Raw genomic sequence first — 16,509 nt, 5'->3', positions numbered from 1 at the left:
TTGCATTAATATATTTTATTTTCTGCACACATGAGGGGATATTGTGAGTGAATAGATATAGAGATGACAATTCTGATTTCCTTCCTTGTATCAGGCTTCATGCAGTGAGAGAGGATGGGAAACCTTTAGTTGGGTGCCCCTGTAATGAAATCAGAGACACATTTAGCATTAAGAGTATGACACATTTCTTTGTATTACATTAGCTCCAAAAAGGCACTGTGAATTATTGTTCGTCAGGCTTTTATTAATTTAATTAGTACTATATCAAATGTTCAACAGACTTCCATGAATCCAGGCATGTCCTGTACGATCACCACCTGGTCGATCTCCTGCTGTCTGCTCTTCCTCTTGATCCTCCAGGAGTGTCCTACCACCAGAACGCAAAGCACCAACAAGGCTGCTCCCACAGTCCCTGCTACTGTGACCTCTAAGGTGTGATCAGCAGCTCCCTGTGGAGCACCTTGGTCTGCAGCCTTCAACCTGCTGGAATCAGGAAGGGGCTGAGATACCAACAGATCAGATATATCTAAGGATAAAAAGAGGAAGAAGATCTTAGTGAAGAGTTCAGTTGTGTTTGAAATTCCGGTCCTTTTTTTAGTGTCTGAATGATTCCACACCTTCAAAACTGAAGAGGAAGAAGGCATCGTCTCCTTTGATGTAGTTCCTGCTCTTCAGTCTGCTGTGGGTCATGTAAGTACTTGTTCCGTAGCCTGGGCCTCGGTAGTAATAGCTTCCATCGGATGAAGTCACTTTAGAGCCCACCCTCCTGGGATCGTCCCAATAGTACTCAGTGTCTAGAAAAAAACATCCCCAGTTTAACAAAAAGCACAACTCGCTGACTACCTCTCATCATGATAGGATATGAGCAGGTAGGGTTTCCAACTGTCCCATATTAGCTGGGACATCACATATATATTGGGCTTAATTGGTTTGTTACATACGGAACCTCAATAGTCCCGTATATTGACTATTAATTCTTGTAAATACAGCAGACTGCACTCTACAGATCCTAGATCAGATAAAACGGCAGATCATGTGCCAACCACAGGGCCCCTCACGCGTATGAGTTGTATACAGCGCAAATGCTCCAAGTCCTGCAAAAAAGTGTGGTGAGGATTTTCTCTCTGATGGCCATTAAATGGTCAGACTCAAGAAACAGCTGCAGCACAGAGCTGATCAAAAATGAAATTCAAATATCTGTAAATTGTGACTTGTCATGTGAGGACTTCTCTCTGGCTGAGAAAGTACATTTCGTGAGTCATAATCCTCTTTTGCATTTAATTTTTCTTTTGCCTGTTTTTTGATGTAAAGAGTCAAATTGTGTTTTCTGAGGTTTATTCATATGAGGTTACTGATACAGTAAGGATTAAAGGGAATATACACACTTTCTGCATTTCTAGCTGAATCAGAATCAGAATATACGCTGAATTCTCACATCATGCTCACACCACCGTGGCACTTTGCACCTGCCCCTTATTTAGTAGTGAGAAAGTTGGCAACCCGATGAGCAGGTAGCTCGTCAAGCATGCCTCACTAAACTTGGTTTATATCAGCTAATGTGACCCTACTCCTCTTTGATACTACCATGTAGTGATCGTCTACCTCTCATAGCCAATAGATTTGCCTGCAGGACTTTCTGCAAGGACTCTTTGTCATGTAGGTCTGAGGAGTTCTCTATTGTGATAAAATAACACTTCTCATACCATCAGAGGACATCTTGTTGGGGTCTGTGGTGACCATTCTGTGCATGTTCATATGCTGTCTAACATCAGACTGCTGATCCATCAGGGCCATGGTTGCCATGTGCCATGGACACGGCCACTTGAGCCTGTGGTCGTTGGGGCCTGAGGTCAGGTGGAAGTAGGTCCCCATGTACCCTGGACGGCCACTTCTTCCATTGAGATACACGCCTACCTACAGACCAAAGAGATGAGGTTTAGGAAGTAAAGGCAACTTTGGAGAAATTAGCAAAAGGTGAGAATGCTTTGATTTCCTTGACATAAAAAATTGGGTCTTGGCCTTTAAGCACAATCTACGTAGTGCTACAGTCTACAAGTCATCATTGGTCATCATTTACCTGGAAGGAGTAGCCTGCTGGTGACAGGAAGCGAGGGCTGTACACTTTATTTCCCTCTGGGGTGGTGGCCATCAGGCGGGTCATGTTGCGTATGTGCCAGATGTGCTGAGGACACTTTGTGGAGGACAGGTTAATGTCATCCAGAGAAAAACCTCCTGTGGACGGACTGTTTCCCCGCACACCTTCAAACACCACACGGGACTTGCGTGTCACATTGAGATTGATGTTGTGCAGCTCCCAGGACCCCGTGACACCTCCTGTGAAGAGAACAGAGAGGGTTCTGTGGTTGTTGTTGTTGAAATCTTTTTATTATGATGATTAAATGGTATCTACGCTTTAACTGGTTGACAAACACATAGACCCTGGTGAAGACTGGAGCAACAAAGTGAGGTTTACAGTCACTATAGTCATGAAACTTGAATATTCCTCACACCAGAGTTTCCATTCTCACTATAATGACTTTGAATTTCTTACCTGAAATACTCTTGAAGAGCTTCATTTTACCATACTCTCGCACCCAGATATTGAGAACATCATCAGCTGCCCCGCTGTTATGGAGGAAGAACTGCAGACACTGAGCTCCAGGTTTGGGGAAAAGCCAACGACTCTCCAGAAATGCACGGTCACCAGGTCCAGCAGAGGCTGTGCTGAAGTGCATGAAGTAGCCTTTCCCTGAAGACAGTGCGAGACAAACCTGGGTAATGTCTGGCTGCAGAATTTTGTCCTATCACCTTTAGCAGTAAAGTATTCAAATCCTACTTGATTATTAGGGAGTACAAGTTGTGATTTAACTTCAGTAGCCAGCACAGTGGCTTCATACTTGACCACTAAGACTTGAGAGTAAATCATCAAGTTATGTCTTAGCTTTTTATGGAACAATGCTTGGAATAAATTGTGTCTAATAAATCATTAGTAAATTGTTTTTATCCTGAAACTTCAAACACTAATCAATGTGTTTTTACTGCCCGTCTGTACCTTGTACAGGGAACCTTTGTTTTGAAATATCCCCAGACTTCAGATTAGATAAGAAGAATATCAGCTCTTTTATATAACTGTTAAGAGGACGACCACACTGAGAACCCTGTAGAACCTAGATAACATCTGGAGCTGGCCTTCTCGACTTTCTAATGGATGCAAACTTACATTCGTGAATTTTAAGCATTTTAATTTTTTTATTTTTTCATCCAAAATGTTTAGAGTTTCTTCAGTAAATTAAAATATGAGAACCTAAGATGACATTTTTTGTCTAAAGTTGACATTTCTGTTCTCATACTTTTAGGTCTCCATTTTATTCAAAAGTTTAAATTTGAAGATTTCTGAACCACCATGTACTGTTAAAGACAGACTCTACCTTTGCATTGGCCCATGTTGGAGAAGTCAGTCTGAGGCCCCCCACTCACAGAGCTACGTTGTTCCCACTGTCTGTTTCCAGGACCCTGAACCATCCCACAAATGCTGTCCTCCTCAAAGTCACAGCTGTCCACAAAGGTTGACGACTTAGCTGTGGAGAAAACAAACAAAAAGGTAAAATTTCATTGAGAGTCTTTGATCTAGTATCATTTGTTACCACCAATAAATGTTGGCCAACTCCATTCGATCTGCAGAGTCCCTCTCTACTTTCAAAAGACAGCTAAAGACCCAGCTCTTTAGGAAGCACTATGCACTTAGCTAGACTGTTCTCCACTGTTGTCCCCAGTGGCAGATCATGTCTTCCAGCTACAGTTGACTCACACTGTCCTGCTCTACTCTGGGAATCTGTGTTCAGCTCTGGAGTGACCCAGCACTTGGTACTTTGGTCATTATTGTGGTGATGTTAATTGTTGATGATGGTAATGGAAGGTCTTAAATTGTTTGGTTGCTTCATTGTAGATGTTCCTTATTTTGAAAAAATAAAATAAAATCCTTATTTTTGTGCATTGCCTTTACACTGCTTGGCAGTACCTGCACCCAAATTGACTTGAAGCACTTTGTTACTCTTACTGATCTTGTTTCCTCTTGTCTAGATCTTTGCTTGTGTTGTTCTTGTTCTCGTATGTACGTCACTTTGGATAAAAGCGTCTGCTTAATGACATTGTAACATTGTAACACCAGGAATTGTGAAATACTTTGTAATGCATTACATGTGAATAAATTATGGATTATTATTATCATTAAAGGCAGTGGATAATACGATAACTTATACCTGCTCCTGCAATATGGTGTCACTTAAAAACTTTCACATCTCAAAGTACATCTTGTGGAAATGGACACCTAATGTAACTATTTTGGTAGCTGTATATAAGTCAAGTCAAGTCAACTTTATTTACTATATAGCACATTTCAAAACAACCAGTGTTGGTCAAAGTGCTTTACAAGGTAAAAAGTACATGAAGACAATAATAAACAACACAACATATCGGGATATTAATGTCCTCCCCATGAGGAGAAGGTCAAAGAGAAGAGATGTGTCTTCAACAAAGATTTAAAACATTCAACAGTGGGGGAGTAATTGGAATGGCAAGCCATTCCAGAGCTTGTGGGCCGCTGCTGCAAAAGCTCGGTCCTCCCGGGTTTTAAGCTGTGTTTTAGGCACATCCAGGAGCAGCTGGTTTGTTGACCTCAGTGCTCGAGCTGGATTGTGAACATAAAGTAGGATGGTGCCAATCCATTTAGGGCCTTGCATTTTAAAAGTGCAATTTTAAAATCAATCCTGTGATAATACTGTTGCTTTACGTTTCATTCTATTCCCTGATCCTTTATCCATTTAACTTTTCACTAAGAAACTCATAATCCTTTACTTAATATTCAGAGAATTTTAAGCATAATCTGCAGTTTTTTTCCATTCACTTGAAATGTACTCCTGCTGGTCACTGCTGCCAGTTATTAAAAAATACATATAGGGGACAGGGGCGCCCCTGAGTACAATACTTATACTATATAAATGGATTACAAGAACTAATACCATGGATAAAATGAGTAAAACAAAATCTGGTTGTGACAGTAGAGCATTGAAAATGTAGTGCCAAACAGCACAGCAATGCAATGCAAAAATCATGTCAGTATAATTATTTGTAGGATATTTAATTTGTCATGTGTAACAGAGAACTAGTTTATAAGAGTCTGTCTTCAGGAACTTTGTTGTGCTCATGTATTGATATGAAGAAAGTCCACACCATGAGAGTTGTATGATGACTGTGCATTCATTATCTCAGTTATTATTCAGAGGAAATCACTTACGGAACAGATATAATCAGGAAACCTTTGATCAAGTATGTTATCAAACACAACATTACTTTGGAGTTATCAGGCTGAGGCTCTTTTCATGCTGATCAAATAGATGCCCATAAAATAATAATCCTACGTGCAAAACAAAACACAAATATAGTTGTGCGCAACAGCTTAAGCTGCCAAAAAAGCACACATGATAAACAATGAGCATTTGTGGCATCTCCCGGATATTTAATGGCTGTACTAGTTTTCCCACAACCTAACACCTGCATGTTAGCTTAAGAGAGGTTAGCATGGTATTTATTTAGCTTGATTGGTATGTAAGAACTTTTACTTTATCGTAAATAACATTAAGGGAAGCACTATTTAAAGATCTTAGGGGGAAATAAGTGGATGTTTTCTGAACCTGTACCTAAACAACACATAAGACTTTTACATACTGTATAGCAGGTGTTAACAGATCTGTGTCTCTCAATATGCTATTTTACATTAGTACATGTAATATTAAAATATTGGTTGTCTCCATGGTTTACTCTTTCATAGACAAAACGAAAGGTTGAGGTGACTCACTGCAGTTGTAGAGACGGTTTAGCTTTGTGAGGTCACTGGCACTGAATCCCATCCTCTGACCAATCCCATCCATGAATTTGGGGATCTTGGTGACGATGGTGGGGTCAGAGCCGATATTGAAGGATGACTTGCTGTAATGCATCACTGAGCCGTAGTCGTAGGGAACACCAAGAGCGCTGGACTCGGTGTCATCTCGTGTTTTAAAGTTGTGTCGTGAGAATCCAGCCCTTTGTCTCTATACAGTTCAAGGTTTAATAGTTAAATATTACCAGGCTCAATGCGGTCCCACATGATGTCAACGTAATCATCCCGGTCAGCTCTGGACTGTTCATGCCAGAAGCCCAAAGCGTGCAGGAACTCGTGTTCTACAGTCCCCAGACGATCACAGTTGTTACCAATGGACAGCCGCTGCTTCCCTCTGTGCTGGTTTCCTACAGAGGAGGAGCATCTAAAGAGAGAGGAGCAAGATGTGTGTCATACTGGTCTCTACAGCCAGGGTGGAGAGGTTGTATTCAGAGGTAGAACAGTCCTCTATCCTCTTTTCTTTTTGACCCTTACCTTCATCCCTCCATCCCTCCACCCCTGGACCCTTATCTTCATCCCTTATTCCTTCATGCCTCCTTCACTGGACGTTCATCCATCCATTCCTTGACTCTGACCCTCTTGTCTGTATCACTCCATCCCTTGACCCTTAATCTCATCTCTTTATCCATCCATCCATCTTTTGAACCATACCCAAATTGCTCCATGCAGCCACAACTCATCTCAATTTCAGCACATCAAACACACTAAAACATTCTAACTCAACATCTTTATTTATGTGGTCTTTGTTGGTGAGATGATACAATACAAAGAAGCTGCTCTGATCTCAATGCCCCGAGAGTCTGTGCCTATGACATTGGGGGATAATATCTGGGTGCTAAATTATGTTTCTGGGCTGTAAAACTAAAACATCGATCAGTGAGATGCGAAAGTGTTACATGAGGATTAGAGGTGCTGCACAGTTGTCTCACCCGCTCCCCTTGTACACAGAGATGTAGTTCTCCTCTCCTCTCCATGGTGTGAAATCGATGCAGGTCTTCAGTCTGTACTGCTCAAATGCCTTCATGATCACTCCCTTTGCATTCATTTCTACAAAGTGCAGAAGGGTTTCAAATGTGAAAAAAAAGATAAAGCATCACAACTCAGTGAATGTACATCCTAACACTGTGAGAAGTGACTGTGAGGACTCTACAGCAGAGTGTCTTACCCAGGTTTTCCTCTAGGTAATAGGGAATAGTGGTTGGCCAGCGGTACTTGTCACCCAGGATGGAGTTTCTGTTGGACGTCTGATGGGTAGGGATGAAAAAGGAGCACAAAGTTGAAAAGATTTACTTAAGTGATATTCAAGTCTTGTAATATTCACTATAGTAGCTTTTCTTGACTGCCCTACAGATCAGTTTTATGAGACAATGAGGGTATTATAGTATCTCATAGAGGACTTTTTTTGCCTGCTCTTTAATAAAGTTAAGGAACTATTAACAGTTTTTGAAGCTATCAAATACAACACTGTTTTTGAACTATCAAACAATATGTGTCTCTTTAGAACAACGTTACTACTTTAGAGCCCACCTTCTTGGGATACTACTTATTACTTGTGATTGCTGAACTACTGTCCATTTATTTTGTCTTTGCATGGGCATTATTTTGATGATTCAGAAAGGATGTGAGTAGATATCACACAACAGACATCAAAGTTGTGATTTATGATTATAAACATAAAATATCATAGTATAGTCAGGGTAAATGTTCTGTTGTTACTGCCGTTTAAATTTCATAAAATACATTTTGTACACATGGATGAAAATACTGATCTTATCCTCATCTGTGGGGGCGTCAAACTTGAGGAAAAGTGGTACTGAGTTTAGGGGACCTTTAAAAGGGTCCACAAAGATAACAAAATGAATAGCTGTCAATGTTGGTAGGGATCCATAGAGGATGCATGTGTGTGGGGCCTACAATTTTGTGCCATGCTCCTTCTCATCATTGACTACATAAGAAGGAAGCAGTGTTTAGAATATAATGTGCTGCATGTATGTGCAAAAAAAAGTGTCCAAACCCATCCCCAGAAAAAAGACACAAACATAATGTTATAGACAAATTAGCTGAGGTATGCAGATAACAAAATAGGTGTCTGTTCAAGTAAGCTTACTTCATCTTGTTCAATGTCTCCCTCCAGCAAGTCCAGCCCAGCAGCTGCAAAGGAGATTGGACTTAGTTGATGCCACTACATGTAGAGTCACTGTTTATAACTGAACAATCAAGCACAGCAGAACAAGAAACTAGTACCTTCATTGACGTCAAAGATGTCCCAGTCATAGCCTCCATCCACATCAAATTCTGCAGATAAAAGATCAGAAATATGTTGTTAAAGTTGTCATTACAGGATGTACAACATGTTTTGTATTATTGACTCATTATTGTACTGTGCACTGTGAATAATTAGCACTAAAACCTGCCCCAGTGACATGCTGTGGTGTGCAGATATGACACGTTTGTTGAAATGTTGCATTTATTTAACTACTCTTCTGTTCTTATTCTTAAATCCTGCTGTATGACTGTCAAGTGTCTGTACACCAGAAACTGGACGAGGACTCTTAGCAGATCTGAGTGACTGAAATCTAAGCAAAGAGATGTTTATTCCCTTAAAGTGTACAATTACAACTAAATCATTGCAATTAATAAAAGTGGAAGTGTGGAAATATGTGGTAGAACTTTCCCTTTTGAGCCAAATGCAATGTTTATAATTACTCCCCTCATTAAAACAATTTTGTAACATTTGACTTACCTGTGTCACCTGAGAGCTTTGCTGATACCTGGTGAATATATTTCAACGGCAGATTAGTTAATAAACAGAAAAAAGTAATTTAAGTGTTTTGATAATATAAATACCAGTGCCACACAAAGATGTAAAGCCTTGTTCTTACCAGTCCCAGGCCAAAGAGCAGAAGGATCCACCTGAGTTCCATGGCTCCAGCTGCAGTCACTACCAGCCTCAGTCCAGCTGTGAATGAAGAACTGCAGCTGCACAACTTTTTGTACAGAATAAACATGCAACACTCACATGATCAGACCTTTTTTATGACTCAGGTTTGGAGAGATACATGACTATCAAATTAATCATTGATTCAATATTAATGATTAGCTTATCTTTGTATTGTAGCAAAACTAATAAACATGTGCATGCATAGGTTACAGGTAGTTTGCAAAGGTCAGACATTGAGCTATCTTTTTCCTTAGGTAGTTCACTGGCTGGCTGTTTACATAGAGAACATTAGGGCACTGTAATGGAGAGAATAACAATAACATCCCAATAGTTGGTAGTAGACACAAACTACTTGGGGAATTAACATCCTTTTTGGAGGATATTTGATATATATATCAAGGTTTTTTTTTATTATCCCATGCCTGAGTCTGCAACTGCCAGGATATGGATTGTGTTTTAGAGTCAAGAAAAAAGATTGAAAATATTTGAGAAACATTTTTCATTTTACTTCATGTTGAGATTTTCTTCACATTCAGACAGAGATCTTGTATCTGCTTATGTTTCAGACCTCTAACAAGTCCATCTACAATATAATTGAATGAGTGACTGAAAAGTCTGTCTTGACACCTACTGGTCTACCTGTACACCCAGCCCAAAATCTCACTGGGCATGATCTAAGTCATCCAAACCCCCAGCAGTCTCAAATGTGGCGCCTTCAATGTCGCTACAGGTTTATCTAAATGTGCTATTCGAGCTATGATTCCATTCTTTGGACATTTGGAGTTTTCTATGTTATTGAGGCGGTTTTCAATTGCAGGTTTACAAACCTACATGCTGAGTAAGTAAATACTATAGTATAGGATAGTACTTCACCCAACTTGAGATGTGGAGAGAGCTTCCAGAAAATACATCAAATACAATGAAAATGTTGAGACTGCTTATGAGAGCATAGACTTATGACCTAAAAAAAATAACAATGAACTCTTTGATTCGAACACTGAATCAATCAATGCATCTTTGTCACTTCTGGAGATCCATAGTGGTTAGACTGATTAGAGAACTGTTAAAGGAAGGGTGGACATATGGCATATTGGCCATCTAAATAAAATAAAAAAATTGAATTTAAGTACCACTATTCCTTTAAATGGTGAAACCTGGCCTCCCCAGCCTGTGATGGGTGAGATTGGGTAAGCTAATCTTGTTCAATCCAGATGCCACTATAACAAAGCATTAAGAAAATACAATAATTACTGTAGAGGACTAATACATCAATATCAAAGGGTTAAAAGGCACACTGTGTTTATTTCATGGTGCAGTTGAACAATCATTCATGTAACCAAACATTTTTGCAAGGAAAATCTGAGATCAATTTGAGCAGAATGGATGTAATATGACAGCTCAGAGTGAGCAGTGTTCAGCTTCTTAAAGCCCAGCAGGAGATATTGGGTTTATTGGTTTTCTCTTGTGGCGTCTACTGCCTTGATGTGATTACTCTGCAGTTCTGAATTGCTGCAATTGACACATTTTCTGAGGGTTTAACTTTAGTGTGACAAGACTGAGTGCAAAAATTGTGCGATTTTTTTTCTTTGTTTTTGAGCACTGGCATTTCAGAGCTACAAAAAGACAGACACACTTGGAAAGTCCTTGGGACTACAAGAAGTTGAGACTCATGATTGAGTCAGAATGACCAAATGTATCACTCTAGAGCAGAGGTCAGTAAGCTGTCTACATGTAAGTCCTTGTGAATTCTGTAATGCTTGGACATAGGCACAGTTAGGCTTTAGCAATCCTACTTTTATCGGGATAGATAGCATAAAAAAATACTTATTGATTAAAGCTGCTGTTAGTAGGAATGGTGTAAAAATGTTACTTTTTTTCTGCTGGGTTTGGAGAAAAGGTCATAAAACCCATCAGTACTCATTGGTAAGTGAAGTAATTTGAGACTATGGCGAAATCTCTGTGTTTTCCAATGCCTTTGTATCATGCAATGTTATTATTCCCCTCGTTCCCATTATGACGGACCAATCATAGCTCACCCCCAATCCTCTGTGCTGATTGGTTAAGGGGCGGCCCCTACTACATCCTCCGATTGGTTATGAGTCCAGCACTATCATGACTGCACACGCCGATCTGTGTTAGGGGGGCTAAGAGGATATCTGGTTGGGAGGGATAGTGTCGACATTCAAAGTCCCTCTCTCTGAAAAGATGTTTACTCCGTGACTACCAACAGCAGCTTTAAGTTCTAGGATTTTGAGATATAATCCATCATTTGAGGAATACATTCATGGTATTTTTTGTTTTTATGTGCTTGTGTTCTTGATGAAGTTCAGATGCAAGTCTGTATGCTAAATATACAAAGTTACAGACAGTGGCATGTTAGCAACATTAGCACCGTGATTGATAGCTGGGGGAACAACAAGCTTGTATTCAACAAACAAAATGTAACAAGTAAGTGAAGTAAGAATCACAGGTGCTAGTCGGTGGATCATTTGTTACCTTTGGACAGAGATGGACCAGCTCCTTCCATGCCTTTACAGATTTTGTGCTAAATGTAGCTAAACTAGCTAGTGGTTGGCTGTAGCTTCATATTTAATCAACATATAAAAGAGTGGTCTCATCTAACTCCCAAAAGAGGACAAGAATATTTGCTACAAAGTACTTGACCTATAAAATTCAGCCAAACAAAACAGTAGAATGTAAAATAGGTACTTAAAAACATTTTCTCAAAAATCCTTAGACTGGCCAACAAATTATGGAAATGATAATGTCATGTTTCAAACAAGTGTCCTCTCCAAATATGGATTTCACCCCAGACTCAAAACAGTTTGACCCCCTTGAGTCTGCTTTCAGATTGATCGGGAATCCCAGTATTTCAGCATTCATCGACAGACTGCTCCTTTTCCTTTGTGTCTTTCATTATTGGCCCCACGTAGCTGCTTTAGTTCTCCATGCTGTGTCCATATAACAGGAACTTCCTTCACCTCTTTATGCGGCTAACTCCCTCACACATGATCGACAAGGACTGAGTCAGCTTCACCATGGCGATGATCATGGTCCCTCCAGCCAGTGTGCAGGTCGGCCAGAACAAGGAGTGGAAGACGGCAACCCGACCGTAGATCTGAGTCAGGATGGCGCTGTCCATTCTGTCTGTTGGGTCCACAAAACACTGAACAGTGTGCTGAGACCTGAGACGCTCAGAAATGTTCTGAACTACAGCGTGTGTGGCTGAGTAGTCCTTCCGGCACTTTGGGGTGTAGAAGCACTGAAGGAAAGAATAAAAGAGAGATAAATAGATATGCTGTTTATGTTATTATAGGTGATATGTCATTTCCAGAAGGGTTGAGACCATTTAATGCTAAAACAGAATAGACACATTCATTATTGTGAATGGGGTGAACAAGATAATTGAAAGGCCTGAAAGTAAAATCCAATATTGAACAGCATCACAAACTACACCCTTCCCAAGGATCATATTTAAGTTAAATATACACCAAAATGGAACCTTTTTAACAGCATTATATTAATTATAAACAATATTCATTGCTGCTTGTCAGTGAAGTCATCCCCGCCCCTTTGTAGTACTCCATAGTTAAAGCTGCCACTGCATATGACAACACTGCACTTTTTAGTGCCACATTTCACTTTTACTTCAATAATGAACAGAGAAAACCAACACACTGAAACTCCTGAAAAGTACAAACGCTATTGTATTACTGAGAATCTTTGGACATCTGTGAGTAATCTAAGCTATATTGACATAACTGAACACCATATTGACACTGGCTGGACATATTGTACATGCAGTCCTGCATATTTTTTGATAAAAAATGTCACATCACAGACGACATCACATCATCCCCGTCCTTGCTTCTCTCCTCTGGCTTCCTCTGCGTTTTAGATTTTAAGATTTTACTGATCACTTTTAAAGCTCGCCTGGGTCTCGCCCCGGGATACATTGTAGAAATGCTAATAAATTATGAGCCATAGATCCTCAGTCGGGCCATCTTTGGTCGTTCCAAAGTTGAGGCTCAAATCCAAAGGGGATTGTGCTTTCTCCATCAGAGCTCCTCAACTTTGAAACGACCTCCCTGGGGAGATAAGGCTCGCAGAGTCAGTGACATCTTTTAAATCTCTTCTTAAAACCCATTTTTACATACTAGATTTTATGTGACTTTATCTTTCTAACCGCTTTTACTTCTATTTTATTATTCATTTCAATTTTTATCCAACTAATTACTTGTTTTAAATTGGATTTGATTATTTATTGTTTTAATGTATTTTTGTTTTTTTCATTTATTATTTTAATGTTCCTAATTTATCCTGAACACTTTTTCTAATTTTCCCGACGTGATGTCGTCCTCTTACTCTGAATACCTCTTTTATGTCCTTTTAATGCTTTTATTACCTTAACCATTTTATTTTGTTTATTTTTAGTTATTTATTTTATTTATTTACCCTTGAAAAATCTCTCAACAATGATTTACTGGTCTATTGTCACACCACTTTATTCTGTTTAATTGACGTGTATTCCTTTTAACCTCTTGCGTTGCAATTTGTTTTGCATTGTTAAAGTTCTTCCTTCCTGTCATTCAAAATCTCTACTATGTTATTTGAACAATACTTTGTTTGGCTGTATGAATATGTGCGGCATAAATGTTGTCAAGACAGAGTCATCTGGATCCCAAAAAAGCTACTTGTTTAACATGAGCCAAAGACCTGCAGGACAGACAGCAGCACTCTCAGTTGTGTTGTACCTCAGGATTGCTGTCCTGTGTCTCCTCATTGTGAAACAGTCGCATCACCTTCCCTGAGGAGTTGAGGCTGACATAGACCTGCAGACAGGGGTAACGGGACTTTTTCCAGCACTCTGCTCCACAGCCATAGGAACAGTTCACATCCCACACGATGGTGGAGTTCACAATAGTGCAGCTAGCTTCACCTGTCCATAAACTGTGGAGAGAGAGAGAGCAATTATCTTAAAGACATGCTTTACACTTGACATCGTTTTACAAATTAGAAATGTATTGTGTGCAGAAAAGAAGGTGGATGCTATATAATCCAGAATACAGTCACACATAGAGGATGCATTTCTCTTTCTCAAGTTTAAACAACAAAAAAGTGACCATGTGACCTGCCATCACCTGTCAGAGTAAGAGCGCAGGATGGTTATTCCCACGACAAAGTACATCATGACAGAGAGCAGGACCATGCTGAGGCCCAGCAGGATGGCTCTGTCCTCCCCTGCCCTCAGAGCTGTCATCGTCTTCCTCTTGTCCAGGACGTCATATTCACGAATCTTCTGATAGATGGATCTGAGAAAAGATCAACATTGAAGAAAGCACCTCAACAGAACCAAATATATTTGTTTCTTTCCATGTCAATATCAGACATATTTTTTTACCTTTGTGAAACTGTTCTGAGAACCAGTTGTTTTCCTAAATGCTTGGTAGCCAATGTTTTACCAGGACTCTATTTTTTTTGTTTTTGCTAGACACCTAATAAATTACATTTTTTGTGTTGCACCTCCCTGTGTGACAGCGCACACCTGCTTTGTCCTTTTCAAGAGAGCTAATAAAATGTCATCATTTCCAGTTTTTGATTCATCATACCATATGCAGTATACATTCAGTCTGACAGTTTGCAGGGGGAAAGGGTCTGTTTGTTGCAGTCTGCAATCTCACCACCAGATGTCAGTGACTCTTACACACTGGTCCATGAAACAACAGGAAGTTTTGGGTTCTCTATATTTGCTTTTCTTTACTTCACTTTTATGCATTCATGTTTCTGCATGGATATCTACAGAACCTTAAAAATCTTAAGGTGCAGTTTGCATCTGAGTTACTCAACCTTGATTGATTTGTATAAAGGGGGCTACAAGATAATAAGTTTTGAGCCTGGTCCAACAAAGGTAAACAAACTTGAATACCGACACCAATTCAACATCCAGCTTATTATCAGGTGAATTTTGAAAAAAATGTCAACTTTTTCACATATTTTCATTTTCAGTTTTCATTAGGGATGCACCGAAAACTCGGCCACCAAAATACTTTTATCACTGAAACAACATGGCCGAAACAGAATGTTGTGATGACGCAAGCAAAAACTGTGGCCAGTACGCATTTGTCTGGATAAGGGCCAACATGTCTGCATCTGTTTAATTGCAGCACTAAAGCGTCTTCTAAGCAAGGAGGTTGAGAGGGACCATGGAGTGAAAACAATGAAAAGTACACTCTTAGAGTCTGTCAGCACGTTTCACTGAGATCTATTCGGATTCTCTGCACTAAATGAATAAAGCAGCGCGCACGAGAAATGATCCAGGCCACGAGAACCCGCTTGGAGATGGAGAAGCGAACAGCGCAGGAACAGAGCGCTGAAAAAATGACTTGTCTCTCTGAACCAGATGAGGGGCATGCACCCTCGTTGTCTGATATGTTCAATGAGATCCTTGATTTTAGTGAGGTCAGTACACAGTCAAAGCCATAAATGCAATGGTAGGGGAGACCTGGGACTCTTGTAACATTTTTGACATTTCTGTCTATAGCTTTGAGCTCTTTTAACACAGTGTGTTCAAACTGCTATACATACTAGCTTCAAGTGTCTGCTAATAAATGGCCTAGAAAATGCCTGTGCAACACAGACAGAAAATGCATGGCTTAATCTCAAATCCAATGAGTGAAATGTTACAACTGTCCCCGGTCTCCCTACTAATAATTGGCATAATCATTTATTTCGGTGTTTCGGTTTTCGGCCTTGGTTTCCTCAATTTCGGGTTTCGGCCAATAATTTACATTTCGGTGCATCCCTAGTTTTCATTATACTTGGATTTTCACTTTCTAATGTAACATTTGCAGTTTGCAGTCATTAATTGTTTAAAGTTAAAGCAAACCAATAAGGCATGACAGTCTTCATACCTGCGATCACTTCCTCCAGCTGATGCTTTACTTCCTGCCCACAGAAACATCCTATCTGAGGAGTGAAGGAGTTGTAGTCCACCACTGCTGCTGGAGGGGATGGCCCGACTGAAAGATACACATGTATGAAAATGTCAATCAAGTACTCAGAATGCACAGGATCAGACTTTGTTGTTCTGACAGGCCAGAGGAAGAAGCCACGAAGCAATGTGTAATACTGATAGTTCAGATCATCACAAAAAAAGTATGAAGCTATGATAAAAGTTCAGTTTGTGTTTTAAATGTCAGTAAATTAGTCTAGTTGATAGACCAGATTTAAAAACACTGTGTGCCTTTAACTGCATCAGAGCAGCCACTTTTCATTTAGATTCAATAAAAAAAATCCTAAGTTTAAAGTTGCCAAAAAAAGGCCTAACAGTCATCACAAGAATAATGTCAAAATATAGGTCCAGAAAAACACTTCTGACCAACCTTGATTAAACATATTAGTAGCTGTATCCATAAAGAGTGCATCTGTAACACATCCATGGTAAAAAATATCTTGTGTACTTAAGTGTACAGACTATGGCTAAAGGCTGGTCATCAAGATATATGTTCCTTTGTCACCATCACTGACCTGATCCAGCATGCCTCACAGTTATTTACAACCCAAGCTTCACAGGTTTCTTTCACCAGTCATGAATAAGAGCTCTGAACTCACTCACAGAGGTCACTGTACT

The 16,509-nt window shown here is 39.8% G+C and overlaps 2 protein-coding genes across 2 annotated transcripts; both read right to left on the bottom strand.

Annotated features, from left to right (window-relative positions):
* On the bottom strand, positions 1-8,923 carry LOC117826741 (meprin A subunit beta-like). Its single transcript, XM_034703023.1, has 15 exons — positions 8,821-8,923; positions 8,682-8,709; positions 8,183-8,233; positions 8,046-8,089; positions 7,104-7,182; positions 6,868-6,985; positions 6,120-6,302; positions 5,855-6,069; positions 3,429-3,578; positions 2,552-2,749; positions 2,078-2,334; positions 1,704-1,914; positions 618-794; positions 282-526; positions 1-139 (listed from the first exon to the last, which is right to left on the bottom strand). Exons 1-15 carry the CDS (start codon positions 8,860-8,862, stop codon positions 98-100), a joined length of 2,040 nt encoding a protein of 679 aa, XP_034558914.1. The 5' UTR covers positions 8,863-8,923; the 3' UTR covers positions 1-97.
* A 2,244-nt stretch (positions 8,924-11,167) lies between these two features.
* On the bottom strand, positions 11,168-15,918 carry si:ch211-247n2.1 (calcium-activated potassium channel subunit beta-2). Its single transcript, XM_034702987.1, has 4 exons — positions 15,791-15,918; positions 14,021-14,191; positions 13,634-13,829; positions 11,168-12,141 (listed from the first exon to the last, which is right to left on the bottom strand). Exons 1-4 carry the CDS (start codon positions 15,838-15,840, stop codon positions 11,857-11,859), a joined length of 702 nt encoding a protein of 233 aa, XP_034558878.1. The 5' UTR covers positions 15,841-15,918; the 3' UTR covers positions 11,168-11,856.
* Positions 15,919-16,509: the final 591 nt, after the last annotated feature.

The sequence above is a fragment of the Notolabrus celidotus genome, chromosome 2, assembly GCF_009762535.1.
Source record: "Notolabrus celidotus isolate fNotCel1 chromosome 2, fNotCel1.pri, whole genome shotgun sequence".
NCBI classification, from domain to species: Eukaryota; Metazoa; Chordata; class Actinopteri; order Labriformes; family Labridae; genus Notolabrus; species Notolabrus celidotus.
Note: the sequence above shows the minus strand (reverse complement) of the source record. Positions and strands in the feature narration are given on the sequence as shown.

Coding starts and splice junctions, on each gene's coding strand:
- LOC117826741 (XM_034703023.1), bottom strand. CDS start 8,862: ATGGAACTCAGGTGGATCCTTCTGCTCTTTGGCCTGGGACTG. Junction 6,070..6,119: donor GACCGCATTGAGCCTGGTAA/TATTTAACTATT, acceptor GGCTGGATTCTC/ACGACACAACTTTAAAACAC. Junction 2,750..3,428: donor CAACATGGGCCAATGCAAAG/GTAGAGTCTGTC, acceptor CACTGTCTTCAG/GGAAAGGCTACTTCATGCAC.
- si:ch211-247n2.1 (XM_034702987.1), bottom strand. CDS start 15,840: ATGTTTCTGTGGGCAGGAAGTAAAGCATCAGCTGGAGGAAGTGATCGC. Junction 13,830..14,020: donor CTGCGCTCTTACTCTGACAG/GTGATGGCAGGT, acceptor CTCTCTCCACAG/TTTATGGACAGGTGAAGCTA. Junction 12,142..13,633: donor CACAGGACAGCAATCCTGAG/GTACAACACAAC, acceptor TCTTTCCTTCAG/TGCTTCTACACCCCAAAGTG.